Raw genomic sequence first — 16413 nt, 5'->3', positions numbered from 1 at the left:
GGTGTACTGGTACTTCGTACGAAACGTCGAAGTAGATCGAATATTGAAAAACGCCGAGATATGTGTAACAAGCGGGAGACGGATGAAAAGACTCGCACGATCTAAAGGGCAAGATTAATTGAACGTGTTGGTTTGGGTTGGGTTGAAGGTCTCAAATTTTTGGCTTGTTCTGGACTCCAGGAGCTCCGGAGACGAATTGGGATTCGGAGATAATATTTCGGTTAAGAACCTATCATCTCAACACAACACATTCTTAATGCACGTAAATGCGCATTGAGTCTCCGGTACTTTGGACTTTGTGTACCAAATTGATCCAACCCATCAACTCCTCGAGTCCTCCCTTTTTCATATTCCGATCCAAATGTGTGAACCATGCATATAAATACAAGGCTGAATAAGCATCAAGTGTCAATATCGACAATCAACAACTCCAGGTCTTTGAAACTTCCACTCTATCTAGGTATGGTTACTATGGTATTCATCCAATCATTGATTATCTCCGAACCAACTGAACCATGATTATGAATTTATGATGCTCTTGCTGCGTTCACATCCCTTGGACGATTGATTAATTTAAGTTTGATAACCGCATTGGGTTTATCGGAGTTAGTCCTCTGACTCTCTCGCTCCAACAAGGGTACTCCATCTTTCCTCCGACGTCATGCCGTTTTGAGTTCCGGTAAATTCCAAAGATTCTAAGCTCCCGCCGCTATCAAATTCTTTCTTTCGCAAGATCCGATCACCCATCGAAATCTTAACTGGGGCATTTATCAAGTTTTCACAGTGTAGAACAAAATGGAAGACCAATCACCGCCGGATGCCTTCCCTTTTCGGAAAGACATGTAGTTTCGGAGACGACGTACGAATGATTCTATTTTGACTTTGGCCCTATGGAGTGGATCGTAAACATACGAAGATATGTCATGGTTTTCGGAGTTTGGAGTTTTGCTGAGAATGTTTGCATGGTGGGAGGAAAATATTCACTGGGTCTGGGGTCGATGGCAACTGGAGGATTTTGGTATATATACATGAGGTTTGAAGTCGGTTTTTATATTCTTCTTCTCTATTATCAACAACAACAACAACATCATCATCATCATCAATACAATCATCACTTCAATCAACAGTCAACAATCAACTCTTCACATCTTCAATACTCACTACTCAACCAACACGCGATTTATAACCAACACTACCTTTTGAATCTTTGACATCTAATACTACTCGATCAAAATGGTTGATTTCACTGTCTTCAAGGGTTCCAAGGAGGGAAAGATCGTTAAGGCTACCACTACCAGAGAGATTGGTCCCAACGATGTCTTGGTCAAGATCACTCACTCGGTAAGAAACGATCCCTCTCCATCCCATCTCAATGCAATTCCAAATGCAACAATCCACCATTCCCAAAGTTGCTCGCATATGCACCAACCAAATCATGATTCTTAGCTGCATGAAATATTCTCCGAAACATACCACTGACATCAGATTTTCTAGGGTCTTTGCGGTACCGATGAGCATTACAGACATGCCGATATGGCTCTAGGTCACGAGGGTGCTGGTGTTGCAGCTGTGGGTACTCCTTATCTTCCCACTTCTTCCACTCGCCTAGCGGGATTTGAGAATTTTGAGCGGAACCATCGCATAACGCAATGGCCACTTCATTTTCCATCTTCCTTCTAGACGTGACAAGAAAATATCATTCTTCTGAACCGATCACTGATAATTCACTAGGAAATTGGATCTGCTGTTAAGAACATCAAGAAGGGTGATTCCGTCGGATGGGGTTACCAACACGGATCTTGCAATGACTGCAAGCAATGTCTTACTGGTCACGAGACCCTCTGTGCCGACCGTGTCATGTACGGACAAGCCAACTTGGATCAAGCATCCATGGGAACCCACGCTGTCTGGGATGCCGGATACCTTTACAAGCTCCCAGATAACCTTCCCCGCGAGTACGCTGCTCCTCTCATGTGCGGAGGTGCTACCGTCTACAATGCTCTCCGTTCTTTCAACGGTGGTGTTAAGCCAAATGAGCGTGTTGGTATAATCGGTATTGGAGGACTTGGTCACTTGGCCATTCAATTCGCCGCTAAGATGGGATGTGAAGTCGTTGTCTTCTCTTCCACCGATGCCAAGAAGGAAGAGGCTCTTTCCCTCGGTGCCACCGAATTCGTCGCTACCAAGGGTGTTTCTGAGCTCAAGGTTACCGCTCCAATTGATCACTTGATCGTCACCACCTCTTTCCAACCAAACTGGCATCAATTCATGGAAATCATGGCTCCTCAAGCAACCATCTACCCATTGACTGTTTCTTTCGAAGATATGAAGATCCCATACATGCCAATCATCCTGAACGAGTTCAAGATTCAAGGTTCCTTGGTCGCTGCCAGACAAGTCCACAGAGATATGGTTGCTTTCGCCGCTCAACACGAGATCAAGCCAATCATTGAACAATTCCCAATGACTGAGGAGGGTATCCAAGAAGCCATGAAGAAACTCGAGGATGGAAAGATGAGATACAGAGGTGTCATTGTCGCTCCTCAATAAATTTGAGGTGTGATGAGTCGTGAATCATTGATTATATGCCTGCATTGGAGAGGATTATAGACTGGTATGGGTTGAATTTAACGTCTTGGAGTTGGATATCTGGATGGATGGATGATTGTAATGATAGCAATGGGAAAACTTTAGACTTATAGATGTGCTCTTTTACAATATAAAACTTTAAAACTAAGTCTTTTCTCCACTTTCGTGATTGCTTGCTTTGCTCACTTGCGCTCTCTGCTTGCTTGATGATTCCTTCCTCACAAAGCTAGGCTTTAGCTTACTTATTTTCCTATTCTACATTCCCCACAATGTCATTCTCTCTCTCTCATCTTTCTTCTTTTCTCCAAAAGAATCAAGATCTCTTTCCCCGCTTGGAATTGGAACCAAAATTGAGCATTCAACCCTTGAGACTCCTAACCTTGTTGATGTGCAGATGGCAATTTGGGGTTTGGAAAGCTTGCTATACATCGATTTAGAGTGGCCATCATGCAGTCAGTCCATTGGATATGGATATCCTGAGCATTTGCACTTAACGAAAGGACTAGGTTCGTTTGAGAAGTGGTGGTTATTCTGAGCATTCTCGTATCACAAGTTCTCTCGTGTTGATTTGAGAGGTTGTGTGGTTTCAGTATGATGTTTTTTGTTTGTGTTTGTGTATGTGTGGTGGGAATATTTAAGCATTGAGTATAACCCTTTCGATACTTTTTCTTGAAAGGGGAATAGCGAATGGTAGAAGATGTTTGTTGATTGAGAGGATGGAAAATAATATATGTAGAATCGTGGAAGTGGGAATTGTATTTTCAGGAAAATAATGCGGAGGTAGTTGTTTTTTTTGATAATCTAGGAATGGTTCATGGTTAGTATATGTATGTACAGTTAATGTCAACTACTATTAGTCGAAACTCATTTTCATATTAAAAATCGATGGTTTATTACATTTTCATGTATAAAAATTCTTATGATATATTATTCAAATTTCTATAAACTTTATTTTCATATATTGATAATAAATATTTTCAACATTTTAAGATTCTAAGAAGTTTTTAATAAAAAATTTTTTTTAATTAAATTGAAATATTAAAAAGTTTACTTGATTTTCGTTTGATTTACTAGTAAATCTTTTTGTTCTTTTACGATTATAATTTTATGTTTTTATAATTTAATTAAACAAAATAAATCTGAAAATTTTTGTTTTTGTTTTTATTAAATTTCTATTATAAATAAAATAGAAAATGTGGAAAATTTTATATTATATCATTATTTATGAAAATACTCATACTCATAAATAATAAGTTTTAGTATGAAAAGACGTTTAAATTAATGACTGTTGACTAGTACTATATGTTCTTGAATATTCTAGAATATAATTATGATTACTCATTACATATACCTTAATTCAAGACTAGCTTGAACTAAGCGATTATTATTATATAAGAGATATAAAGATTCCTCAGGACTCTTTTCTCTCTTTAACTTTCTTATTCTAGTTATTGGACCTCTATCGATATCCTCTAGTATGTAATCGTAACAGTATTTATATTTATACTTATACACACACCTCTTCCGATTAGAATCCAGTAGCTACCTACCTACCGGGCTTTGAAAACACCATCCAAGTGAAAAGAGAAGTAAGCAGCGATCTTGATAATTCCATAACTAACGACATCGAACCCGAGTGAAATTTTCTCACTATAGTACTGTTGAAAAGATGAAAATTCAGATGTTGTTGCTAGATACTAGATGAGATATGAGAGACAAGTATCTATCTATCTATTACGTACAACATACAACAGAAGAGTCTAGTATTCCTTTGATTTTACTCAACCCAGGCACTGTAATATCGACTTTACGCTTTGCTTTTTGAAGGAGTATGGATGTTCTTTCTTTATCAAATACTCAAGACTCAATATACAATTGTATATACCTTTTCTGGGACTCTTTAAGTCCGTAAAAAGAATATCAACTTACAACTTGGATTCTGGTATTTCTAGGGAGGTAGAGAGGTCGGTAGAATTATAGTGAATATTTACTATTCTACTATTCTACTATAGATACGGATAATCTCAACACAGCAGGGCAGGACAGCGCAAGACCAACAAACTTCCGTATTTTGATTCCTGGTTTCCGATTCTTTAGATCTTGGATCTGGGGAGTTAATCTTATAGGATTGATATCACCTTTAAATTCTAAAGCTGAGTTGTATGAAGTTATATGGGGTTCTTTGTTATGTGTATAATCAGTTGGTTCTATTGTAATATAGATACTCATTCATGTGTGGTGTAAAGTTTTGATCTTTTTGGTGGTTTTTTGTATAAAGAATAGTGGACTATCATTACTTTTATATTCTTATTCATAATAAGTGTAACTTTTGATTCAAAACAAAAAACTGTAATTATATGAAATCCTTCAAACTTTGATTCGATTCAAATGACTAGTTATCTAGAAATCAAGTCAATATATGAATTATAAGCATCACAAGCATACCAAGTGTACAAAGTTGTTCCTCTTCAAACCAAAAAATCTCGCTTCGAAGAAACCCCCCTCTTCGAAGCGAGATTTTTTACGAGTTATCAGTAATCTAGCATTGTTAATATCTTGACTATGGACTAACTAGATATACAAAAGAGTAAATACAATCTGGGGATATGTATAGTTAAATCAAGTTTTTAATATTCTAAATCGATAGTTGACACATATCCAGCCTTGTACATGGCCGTACTGAAAAATTACTTACTGTGGAGTTCGTTCCTAGGTATTCAAAGAACGCGAGTGTATATCAGAGAAGCGGTAAAAACAGCGCGATCTTTTGATTTCTAATTCCCGGCCTAGCTATTCTGATTTCTATGGAGGAAAATTGAGGTACCTGGATAGGTAGTATGTATATAGATTAGCACTTGAAAAAATGCACAGGCACAGAATCAAGTAAACAACCCACACTCTTTCGAAGAACCCTCGATTCGAAAACTTCGCGAAAGAATCGGCCACTCAGCAATAACATACAAACATTCGTCATCATGAACCCATATCTCAATACTATCCAGGGGGCCAGTTTGGTATTTATTCTCATCCTTTTTACGATTTTGGTAAGTGCACACACATGCATGTATGTGTAGCTTATGAGTCGTCACTGGAAATACCGTGAATACCAAACCTGCCTCTGTTTCGTACTAAATTATATCCATATCTATAAGATACACCGCGCTAACATTCCACCCCAAATCAAGCTCCTAGCCTTTCTCCTTCTCCCAAATTTCAGAGACGACCTGTGGATTATCGCTTGCAGGGTCGAGACTTCCTTGAATCGAATCATGTCTGCTATTCGCGGTCTATTTTTGCGTGCTGGTGGAGATAGGAATGGAGATGAGAATCGAGAGCGAGTGGTACCGGCGGATGGGAATACGATTAGAATGATGGATTTGGAGAGTGGTGGGAGGGGTATAGCTGGAGGTGACGCGCTTGTTGAGGAGAGAGTCCCGAGTTTCGATGGCGAGGAGAGTATTTGATGGAGAGGGGAGGAGATTTGTATTGGGGTTATTCTGGGGCAAATGGTTCGATGGAATGGATAGGTTGATTGGTGATTTATCGGCTTGTGTGCTGTTTTGTTGGGGATGGAGATATGTTGACGGTATATTGAATTCCCTTCTTCGCCCAGACTCGAAGTTTCTATGTATCCCAATCTCTCTTTTGGTTTTAAGTATATGCTATACACTCTCTCTGTTCAATGGAGAAGTACAGTGGAAGCTGTTTTGAAGTGACAGCGATATCGTAGATCTGATTTGGTTGCTTCATATCAAATCAATTGATTCTTCAAATACCCTCCTGTCACCTCCACTACTGGCCATCGATCAACTTGTATTATACTAGAGAATAACCGTGGAATTTTGAAACTATTTGGTCGACTGTTGAAGAAGACCCAAAGTTATATTTCAAACTCCTCCTTTCCAGGAGCTCATTTGCCACCTCCTTCTTCGAATATTTCAAATGAGATTGTAGTATATTTGATAGATAAGTCTCAAGATATTTTCGAGAAATAAAGGGAGATTCAGCGTATATCTTCAAGTGTGCCTTCTCTAGGAACCTCGACTGAAGGTTGATATTCAGGTGGTATGGTCTCATTCTCTGACTTGCTTTAGATAATTTCAAACGCTACAAGGAACAGATAGGTGTGGTACAAGTGTGGTCTTGTTTGTATCTTGGATTTGGATTTATCCCGTAAATCTGTACTCTCGTTGCCAATTACCGAACCTATCGTCGTCGAGTTTGATTGTTGCTAACTTCTCTACTCGACTTTCCTAGCACAGGCCTCTCTTTGCTTTTCACTCTAGAGTCATATTGAGCTAAGCCTTGATCTACGATCCTACACCGGATGGGCTTTTCTCTACTTGTCATTATGAGGGTTGTAGACTACGTGAACATTCTTGACATCTCAACATCTCAACCTTGCATGTATCCATATTTATTCCTAATATTAAAAAGCTTGAACTATGTATTTACCTATACTACCTATCTTTCGACACCCAAAGGCAATATAATTATTGAGATACTATTTACGCCGAATCCTATTCCGTATTCAATATTCAATGAAAAACCAGCTCGTGAAACAAACATGCCCAACTTCAACTCACCATCTTTCCACAACACAATCATGATCTTCTTCTCCACCACTTCCTTTTCTCCCGTTTTCCATCTACTCCTTTAAAATAGCGTCCCCCATCTATACTTTCCTAATGCTTCTCATGTCTTCTATGCTTTTCATGCTTTATACGCTCTCCATAATCCGATCTCGGCGCTACCGATCGCTCCGTCTCCGCACTCCTTCTCGTCCTCCCAATATTCACACCATGTGGCTCCCGCTGACTTGCACCTGGGAGTAGGATGCTGAACACGAATCTCTGGGACTGGTCTCTCTCTTCTTCGATCCGCAATTGCCTCTATTCGTCTACCTTCACCATTTACCTCTAATCTCTCAACACCCATTATACCACCGTCTGCAAGTTTCTCTGGCAATTCCCTAGTCATGGCAGGACGGTATACACCCATATCTATTCTTACCGCAAATTCAGGCCTCTGTGACCTATCACCACGTATCTCATTTCCACTCGCCGTATGTCTATTCATCCCATCCCTACGTATCTCTGGACTAACACCCGACAATTCCATTGCATCGGGATACGAACTCCTGAAAGTAGGAGGCGTAGGACCTGCTATTCTCTCATGTCCATGTAGCATCACATCTTTGAAAGCATCATGTACTGCACGTTTTTGAACATCATTTTGATTGTTGTATCCGTTGAGGTGGTAATTGTGAGGGGTGACGGGGTAGGGTGGAGCTCGGGGATTGTTTTCCCATGGATCGGAGGAGACGGTATTGCGTCGTGGTGGAGGCATGAATATACTCGTGCGAGGATCTGGTGGGGATCTTATATGGCTGAGCCAGGAATTGTGAGGTTCGTTGTCCTCCATCAGCAATACAGGTCGAAATGGAACCGGAGATTCAGGGGGTAATGTGGCGGATCTGGATGGTGGACTTCGATGTCGGTCAAGACTTAGAGGTAGCTTGGGAGGTAAAGGGGGGAGGTAGTAGTTTATCTTTTCTTTGACGTGCTAGGTGCTCCTTGAAGAGTCTCTTATCCTCTTCATATCGACGTCGTCCTCTGGGTGTATCATCGTAATTTTCATGTGATTCTTCACTCTCTTCTGGGCTGTTCGAAATTTTTCTCTCTCTTCGTTGGCGAAGAATCTCTTCCTCATTACGACGATTGATTATGGCTTGTTCTGCTACGCGTTTAGTATTCAAGTCTCTGGCTTCTTTTCTTACTACCGATGGATCCTGAAAATAAGGCTGTGGTACAGGCTTTCTTGTGGGAATGACGCGAGGTGAGATAGGTGCTTCGTAGTTTGAATGGCGATGAGAGACGGCATCATTTTGTGCAGCGGCGTCTCGTACAGGGTCAAATTTTAAACCAGGCGATGGTGGTCGATGGTTGGAATGTAGAGGTCCACGTCGATTGATTCTCTCGTGTGCACTTCTATCTACGCGAGGCACATATTCAGAGGAATTGGCCGATGTCAATAATTCAGCAGCTTCTCTTGGACTTCCCACATGTGGATTTCCATAACTCTTGTAAGGTATTAAATAGTCATCTGGGGCTGACTGTGAAAAAGAACTTTGTTGACCCCATGGTTTTCCGCTTGGTCCCAGATTGGCATTTGGGTAATCAGAACTATTCCTTATATTTTTCAAAGTCACCAGAGGGGAGTCATGCTTAGGTATTCGATCTGAATCTGACGAATGATCTCCTTCCTTAAGCCATATTGACCTCTGATATCCACCCGTCTTGCCATAATCAATCAATGTACCACTTCTAGATGGACCTTCTGGGCTGTATTTGTCCGGAGGGGTATGATGTTTGACCCTCTCTCGGTGTCTTTTCAACCTGGCGGCACGATTATTGAGACGTTCTTCTTCACTATCGCTCTCCAATACCACATTTCGAGCCATTTGATGTAACTCCCTGCAAAGAAATTACCAGCGAAAGTATTGACAGATAGGGAAGAAGCCAACAAGATAGGTCCATTGATTTTGATTATTCAAATAGAGGCAAATGATTCTAAACATAATCAAGATGCGTACCTGCTCTCAATCACATCTGGCCCTACGCAAGCTTCTATAGGCCCCTTGAAACATTTCCCTCTCTCCCCTCTGAGCCACCGAAGCCCCGCACCAAGTACATCAGGCATGTTTTGATAGTAATTGCAGATTTCAGATAAACTGAGCAGCGAATAGATGATTTTGACCGCAAAAGATCGAAAATGGTTGCAATGAACTGCTAAAATTCTCAAGGCACTTGAGAAACAACGAAATATGTAGAAGATAGTGTATAGTGGAACATCAATAGAGACCTGGAGACTTCGATCAATATGCTCACCAATGCAGCCTAATGATCAAGATCCATAAATTCTTAGAGTGTCGGCGGTGGTCAGATTTAGTAGAGGATTGGGATCAGAAGAAGGATGGAAGCATGTTCAATTACCCCTCGGTTTCCAAAATTGATATTCACTCAAACCCCGCATTACTATCTTCTTCCGAATGACCAGTTCTAGACTCGTTTTTTTCGTCACCCATTGGTCGAACTCCTCTCATTTATTTCTGTAAAAAGCATTGATTTTGACTTTATGGCACCACTCCCAAGTTGTTCCCAAGGAACAGCTTTTGCTTTCTGTATTCTTCTATTCCAGCCAGTTCTTAGCATATGAACGATTGCAGTCGACATGGGTTGCTCAAGCTTTCATAGCACGCCATAGAAGGGTGCAAGCCTTTCTCATCTTCGTCCAAACTTGTATATAGAATTCATCATCCCATGTCTTCTGAGATGAACCATCCGACCTTTGATAGAAACCTAGATTCTCTGCCACATATCAAACTCGACGTGAGCTCATCTACCCAAAGACTCTATACAAGAAAGCATATGAGAAGTGAAGAGAAATTGCATTCACAGAAACTTACTGTCATTCCGAGAGACTCTGGAAGCTTTTCCTCGACCATAGTCGTACTGAAATAAGAAGCTATTCTCCGCCAAAATAGACAACTCGAGTACACGAACAAGCATCTTTCTTCCCAGTAAATGATTTCAAATCAAATATGGAGCATGACTTTTCGGCCCTGTAAATTTTCAAATAGCGACATCATCCAATAGACAGTCTCTCGTCAGCTTTTGATGCCCTTATTTCCAAATATCCAATGCTGCCATTTGAACTCGACGCCGCTCTTTCTCGGGTCTCGACTTCCTCTCAGGACTTCCTGATCAAGAACCTTGTTATAAACATGCCATACACACTCTAAATATCAAAACCCAGAACGAAGCAAAAAATCAATAACCATACAAACACGTCGCCCATGAAGAGAATACCAACCATCGCATCCCACCAAACCTCCCATATTTCAATTCAAAAAACAAGACTCCTCCAAATCTCGTCCAGCCCACTGACCCTCATCCACTCTCAAACTCAAACCCACGATCCATTCTCGCCCAGCCCAACACTTATCGTTCGACGTGCAACAAAAACACCATCTCCCTCATCCCCAACCCCTATTCCTCCCGATTCCTTATACCTCCTCAAATCCTCCTATTTCCATTCCACTCGCCCGAGAATTTCTACTCGGTGACACGAATGCAGTTTCATTAGTGTGACTCGGATACCCGCGTCCGCATCCGTAACCATCCGGAATCTGCAAGCATGCGTTGCGCAATGATGGATCTTGGCGTTGATGTTCCGGTTTCTCTTGGCATCGGGTTTAAGTGAGTCTTGTTGTACTGCATTTTGATGTTGGTTGTGTTGTGTAAAATTGATGGATGGATAACTTCATATACATTGTTAAAATACTTAACCCGATGTCCATCTAATTGAAAAGTGATTTTTTTTTTTTTACAAATACGTGAAATTTTAAAACACAATCTCATTTGTATGAATGAATGAATGAAATAATGAAAAATATTAGCCCTTTGACGCGAGTCAAACACACAGACGCAATCGACCTGGCCAGGCAAAGAAGAAAAAGACAAACCACACAGCTTGGCGATAAAACTCCCTTGGCACCACGCCATCAAAAGTTCAAAACAAAGATTAAATTCCCAAGAAATGTCGATATGCAACAAAATCTCAATTTTCCACCTCTAGTCCTCTTCAGTTCTCGCAAGGCTCCTTGGCTCGTCTTTTTACCTGCATCTTCCCGACAAGAAACGTAACTACCAAGAATCTCCAAGAGATTGCGATATGCAACAGTTACATTGAAGATGGAAATCACATTACTTGTTCAATCTTTGAGGCCACCAATGATGGGTTAGTAGAATGTTCGTCTTTGAGTGTAGAATGATTGTGCGAAATTGAATTTGCTAAGCTACTTGGTCTTGAGCAGAAACGAAGGTGCTAAAAGGAGATAAGTAAAGCAAAATGACCACTCGTTCCGTTTTCTGTGCGTCAATCAAACAAGACTCTCTAGTAGAAAGAATCAAATCATTTCAGGTAAGAAGGCAGCCCGCTACTAAATTTCATATCCCAAACTTTCTTCGATCCATAAGTAATGAAAGCGAGAACTGCCCACCTAATAAGCACACTCTTAGCACTCTCACCACCAAGACTTGTCACAAAGCCCAGCCAATAACTCAATCCTCTAACCTGATTACCTTCCCTATCGAAGTTTGGTTTCTGCCTACTGGATTTGAGGAATTGGGCAAGTTTGGCATCGGTATATGGTGGGTAGCGAACATTGAGCATTTTTTCGATCCAGCTAGGGGTCGTGACAACAGAACGGAGATGGGTGAAAGCGAGGAAGGATTGCTCGCCTCTATAGGAGCCAGTTCCACTAGTTCCTACACCTCCGAATGGAAGAGTTTGTATTGAACCGTGGAAGAAAGCGTCGTTGACAGTAGCACCGCCAGATGTAATGCTGCCGAGCACTGGTTGAGATGTTAGTGAGGCACTTTAAAGGATAGGTGAGTTGCGTATAGTAGTTATGAAAGTCTCTCTCACTTGACATTGTTCTTCATGAACATTGTCATAGACAGAGGTTGTGAGAATGAGGTTGATTGCAAACACAGAACTATCTTTATATGGGATCAAATATCATGTCATCTGTCGTCCAGATCTCTGGTCTTGAGAAGATAGCATCGTCTAGGAAACGTCTCCTCTTAGATGCACGAATAATGGGCCAAACACTATGTGAAAATTATACATACTCTTATCAGTTTCTTCTTTTGTTCCAAATGGATAGAAACCCAATGGAGTTGAGTGAATATCGTGAGCAATGTTGATAGCTTCATCAAGACTATCAACTGGTAGGATAGGAATCAATGGACCGAAAGATTCATCCACCAACATTGAATCGTTTGGATTATCAACCAAAACCACAGTTGGTGCGATGAAATTCTCGGCTTCATCCAACTCCCCACCAAGCAAGATCTTTCCTCCTGTGTTATCAAGCATCTTTTTGATTCGTAAAAATTGCCTGTTGTTGACAATTCGGCCATAATCGGGACTTGCTTTGGCGCCATTAGGGAAGAACTCCTTATAGGCAATTCCGAGTTGCTCGATAAAAGCATCTAATATCTCCTTTTCTACCATGACATAGTTTTGGCCAATGCAAACCTGTCCGGCATTAAGAATCTTACCCCATAATAATCTCCTGGCCGCAAGATTAGGATCCGCATTCTTTGATATGATAGCTGGATTTTTACCACCAAGCTCCAAAGCAACTGGTGTTAAGGTTTCCGCAGCCTTCTTCGCAATAATGGTTCCCACTGTTTCGCCTCCGGTATAAAAGATTTTATCCCATTTCTCGTTCAACAAAGCTGTCGTCTCGGGAACAGCTCCATTGACCACTGTATATGCCTCTGGATCGAGACTTTCTTCAATAATTTTCTTCAAAATCATGGCGGTCTTAGGTGACTGCTCAGAGGGCTTCAATACAGCTGTACATCCTGCAGCGATAGCTCCAACAAATGGACCTAAAGCCAATTGAACTGGGAAGTTGAATGCACCGATGACCAACGCCGTGCCTAAAGGTTCCTTGCGAATCCTAGGGCTGAATAGGGTATCTTGGAGGGCCATATCCGGAGCAGCTTGGTCTTTCATCCATTTCTTCAAGTTCTTGCAGACAAATATAATATCATTTTTCATCCATTCTGTTTCCGTAAGAACAGTTTCGAAAGCGGGTTTTCCGAGATCGCTCTTCTCTGCTTCGATAAGAGCATCACTATTATCGACAATGGCCCAATAGAGCTTGCGAAGTTGCTTCAAACGGTATTCAATTGGTTTCGTTTTTTGTGAACGAAAGGTAGTTCGTAGGAGCTTAACTGTGGTGGGAATAGATTCGAGTGAGCTAGGCTCGAATGGAGCTATCTTAATCGACGACATTGTTTGTTCTATGACTAAGAACCTTGTGAGAGTATTTTAATGGTCGAGCTTGATTGAAGAACTGTTGAAGAACTTAAATGTTTAATGAGAATCCAGATTTCTGATTAATCTCAAAGGTGTGGAGAGCAATTACAAAATCGAAGCAAGTTGACCAACTGGCTAATTGATATAGTTCGAAGCTCTTGGTGCTCCTCTCCATTAGGTATCTAAACCGAGGCAGGTTGCCTCATCCGGCCGTAAAGATCAGCGGGGTCGGGGCAATTATATGGTCCTACAACCATATTTACAATTTCACATGTGCCATGCAGCTCGGAAAACAGTCTAATTCGGTATATTTCACATTTTAATATTTAAGAATTGCTCCGAGTCGGAAATACAAATTGTTCGACCCGATGTGCGGACGACGCCTACATTGGGCCATCAAACCGGGGGTATCACTTGCTTCATCCCCTACATGTCAATCAACTAGAGTAGCCCCTCCAATTTAGATGGCTTAATTTGTACATACAGTATCTTACATATTTTGCAGTGACTTTTATACTATCCTCTTGACACCAACCTTCTTGTTCCCGGTTATCCTTCCGCCAGCTGCAACAGTTTCAGGAACCGGTTCTTTAGCTATCGGATTAGCCAGTCTGTGTCGAATTGTTTCAACTCCATCCACAAGTTGACCAATGTGTTCCCGATTCAAGTCTGTCTCCATCATCTTTTGGCGATAGTCTGCTAGTTCTTGCTTCCTCTCTTTTGTTAATCTCCATTCTACAGGGAATCTCGGCTTCACTTTGAAAACGTGATGGCGTGTATTTAATGGAATATCTTCGAAAGTATCGCCAGTCTGTTTATATTAGTTCCTGAACATCTCAACGATATGATATCACATACCTTTGCTTCTGCCAATAATGAATCCACCATGTCACCAAGATATCTCTTGTTTTGGGCCTGTGATGGGTACATTTCACAACTCATTTTAACAATATCCGTTTCTGGGTTGAGTCTTGGCCCAACCAATTTTCTGAGTTTGTCCGTTTGGACTTCCGTCAGTCCTGGCATGTCTGCAGGACAGAATTCCAGAACAACTTTCTTTTCTGCTGGATGTTGCTCGCCCATGTATGAAGTGTATCTGAATCGTAAAGGAGTTTCAGCTGAAGGCGGCACGAATGGTTTTGCCAATTCTATATATTACTTGTTAGAAAAAAAAGTCATGTTCCGGGTTTGTCCCTTCAAGTAAATGTAAAATGAACTCACTGCTCAACATTGGCATTTCCCAAGCGGCCAACCTATTATAATGTCTAATTTCTCTGACCTGTTCTAATTCCATATGCGCCAAAGTCGTGATATCATCGTGGTCATCCTCTCTGTCGTCCTCATCAAACGGTTCTGGATCTCCCATGTTTAAAAAGGTAGGCTTCAACTTCTTCTTCACACCCTCGTCAAATCCATAAGATGGTAAATTATTTGCATGTCGGGCACCCGCATTCTCGAACAAATCGTCAATCTCTTCCATGAATTCATCCTCGTCTGGTTCGGTTTCCTGAAGTTCCTTAAATTTCGGATCGATTTTATATTGTCTTGGTGTGATTGAAAATAGCCTCCGTTGAGCGATTGGCTTACTGGTGTATCTGGAGGTAATACTTCTGCATGAGCAGCATCGCACTGTCATACGCAGACTTTGTAAGGCCGTGGCCATTGTGGTGATTATGGCTGGTTCTTCTGAATCTTGAACCTCCAGATGGAAATCGTCCCGAATTAAACAATTTGGCCCTAACCTATCAAAGACTAGTGGTTTATCATCCCACCTAAATCGTACTTCGGGAAAACTCCAAGTACCGAAGCAGATCAATCAATTAATCCGAGAGTCACGATTATTGGAGCAGAGATATCCAATGAACTACATCGTACTTTTAATAGTACTGGTAGAAACCCATACTTATTAACAGAGAGCTCAATCATTAGCTAATTGTTATTCCCATCATCCAGTCATGGAATTAACTTCAGGAGGCGCACCGCCAAAGGTCGCTTTCGTTACAGTCGGCGCGACTGCGACTTTTAAAGAGCTCATCGAGGAAGTGTTCGCATCACATACTTTGCAGGCACTAGCTAAGGAAGGATATACGAAATTAAGAGTACAAGCTGGGCCCGATGCCGAATACTGGAAAAACAATATACCAGCGGAGAAGGGATCTGGGCTCGAAGTAGAAGTGTTCGATTTTGACCGTAACGGATTAGGGCACGAAATGCGACAATGTAAAAGAGGAGGATTTTATGGCACAGGGGAGAGTTTAGAAGGAGTAGTGATTTCACACGCAGGTTAGTAGATTCTCAAACGACCACGGGGCATTAAGAAAGTGACTGATGTTGAGATATTATAGGTTCGGGAACAATTCTGGATGCACTCCGAGTCGATGTACCCCTCATCGTAGTGCCCAACACTTCACTACTCGATAATCACCAAGTAGAATTGGCAGATGAGCTGGAAAGACAAGGCTACGTCACCAAGGCATCGGGACCTAGGTAGGTAAATTTGGATCACGAGAACAACGGACTAATACGATTGAATTTAGGGGCTTAGAAGATGCCATTCGCAAAGTAGAGAAAAGGAAGAATGGCAAATTAGACGCATCGAAAGATTTGCAGGGACGTAAGAACTGGAGGGGACACGAAAACCCTAGTATTGCACCAGTACTCGACGAAGCTGCCAATTATGAAGAGGAGGTTAGAAGTGTATTGGACTAATGTTGAAGGAAGTCCCAAGTATATTTTTATGAAATCATAATTGTGGAGTTATTGGGAGAGGCCTGGCTCATTTCGGTCACTGGAGTTGGATTGGATTGCAAGATACCCTCAAGTTCACACGATAGTTTTGTGGATTTCAACACAATAAGAATTCTGTCAGAAAAAGATCTCGGAATGTCAGACCTTGAAGCTCGGAAGAAGCTTGGGATTTCGGAC

The 16413-nt window shown here is 41.3% G+C and overlaps 5 protein-coding genes across 5 annotated transcripts; 2 read left to right on the top strand and 3 right to left on the bottom strand.

The window, feature by feature from the left end:
- Positions 1-335: 335 nt before the first annotated feature.
- Positions 336-2724, top strand: EAF01_005955 (uncharacterized protein). Its single transcript, XM_038914209.1, has 3 exons — positions 336-1341; positions 1495-1569; positions 1732-2724. The coding sequence occupies exons 1-3, from the start codon at positions 1234-1236 to the stop codon at positions 2548-2550; spliced, it is 1002 nt and encodes a 333-aa protein (XP_038770658.1). The 5' UTR covers positions 336-1233; the 3' UTR covers positions 2551-2724.
- Positions 2725-7302: 4578 nt separating this feature from the next.
- On the bottom strand, positions 7303-10872 carry EAF01_005954 (uncharacterized protein; the record flags this gene model as incomplete). Its single annotated transcript, XM_038914208.1, has 5 exons — positions 10058-10872; positions 9185-9959; positions 8197-9065; positions 8152-8176; positions 7303-8095 (listed from the first exon to the last, which is right to left on the bottom strand). Exons 2-5 carry the CDS (start codon positions 9289-9291, stop codon positions 7303-7305), a joined length of 1794 nt encoding a protein of 597 aa, XP_038770657.1. The 5' UTR covers positions 9292-9959; positions 10058-10872.
- Positions 10873-11389: 517 nt separating this feature from the next.
- EAF01_005953 (uncharacterized protein) lies at positions 11390-13464 on the bottom strand (the record flags this gene model as incomplete). Its single annotated transcript, XM_038914207.1, has 2 exons — positions 11390-12008; positions 12288-13464. 2 exons carry the CDS (start codon positions 13462-13464, stop codon positions 11566-11568), a joined length of 1620 nt encoding a protein of 539 aa, XP_038770656.1. The 3' UTR covers positions 11390-11565.
- A 535-nt stretch (positions 13465-13999) lies between these two features.
- On the bottom strand, positions 14000-15151 carry EAF01_005952 (uncharacterized protein; the record flags this gene model as incomplete). Its single annotated transcript, XM_038914206.1, has 3 exons — positions 14000-14299; positions 14347-14636; positions 14710-15151. The coding sequence occupies 3 exons, from the start codon at positions 15149-15151 to the stop codon at positions 14000-14002; spliced, it is 1032 nt and encodes a 343-aa protein (XP_038770655.1).
- A 292-nt stretch (positions 15152-15443) lies between these two features.
- On the top strand, positions 15444-16197 carry EAF01_005951 (uncharacterized protein; the record flags this gene model as incomplete). Its single annotated transcript, XM_038914205.1, has 3 exons — positions 15444-15771; positions 15834-15975; positions 16026-16197. The coding sequence occupies 3 exons, from the start codon at positions 15444-15446 to the stop codon at positions 16195-16197; spliced, it is 642 nt and encodes a 213-aa protein (XP_038770654.1).
- Positions 16198-16413: the final 216 nt, after the last annotated feature.

The sequence above is a fragment of the Botrytis porri genome, assembly GCF_014898465.1.
Source record: "Botrytis porri strain MUCL 3234 chromosome Unknown BPOR_007, whole genome shotgun sequence".
NCBI classification, from domain to species: Eukaryota; Fungi; Ascomycota; class Leotiomycetes; order Helotiales; family Sclerotiniaceae; genus Botrytis; species Botrytis porri.
Note: the sequence above shows the minus strand (reverse complement) of the source record. Positions and strands in the feature narration are given on the sequence as shown.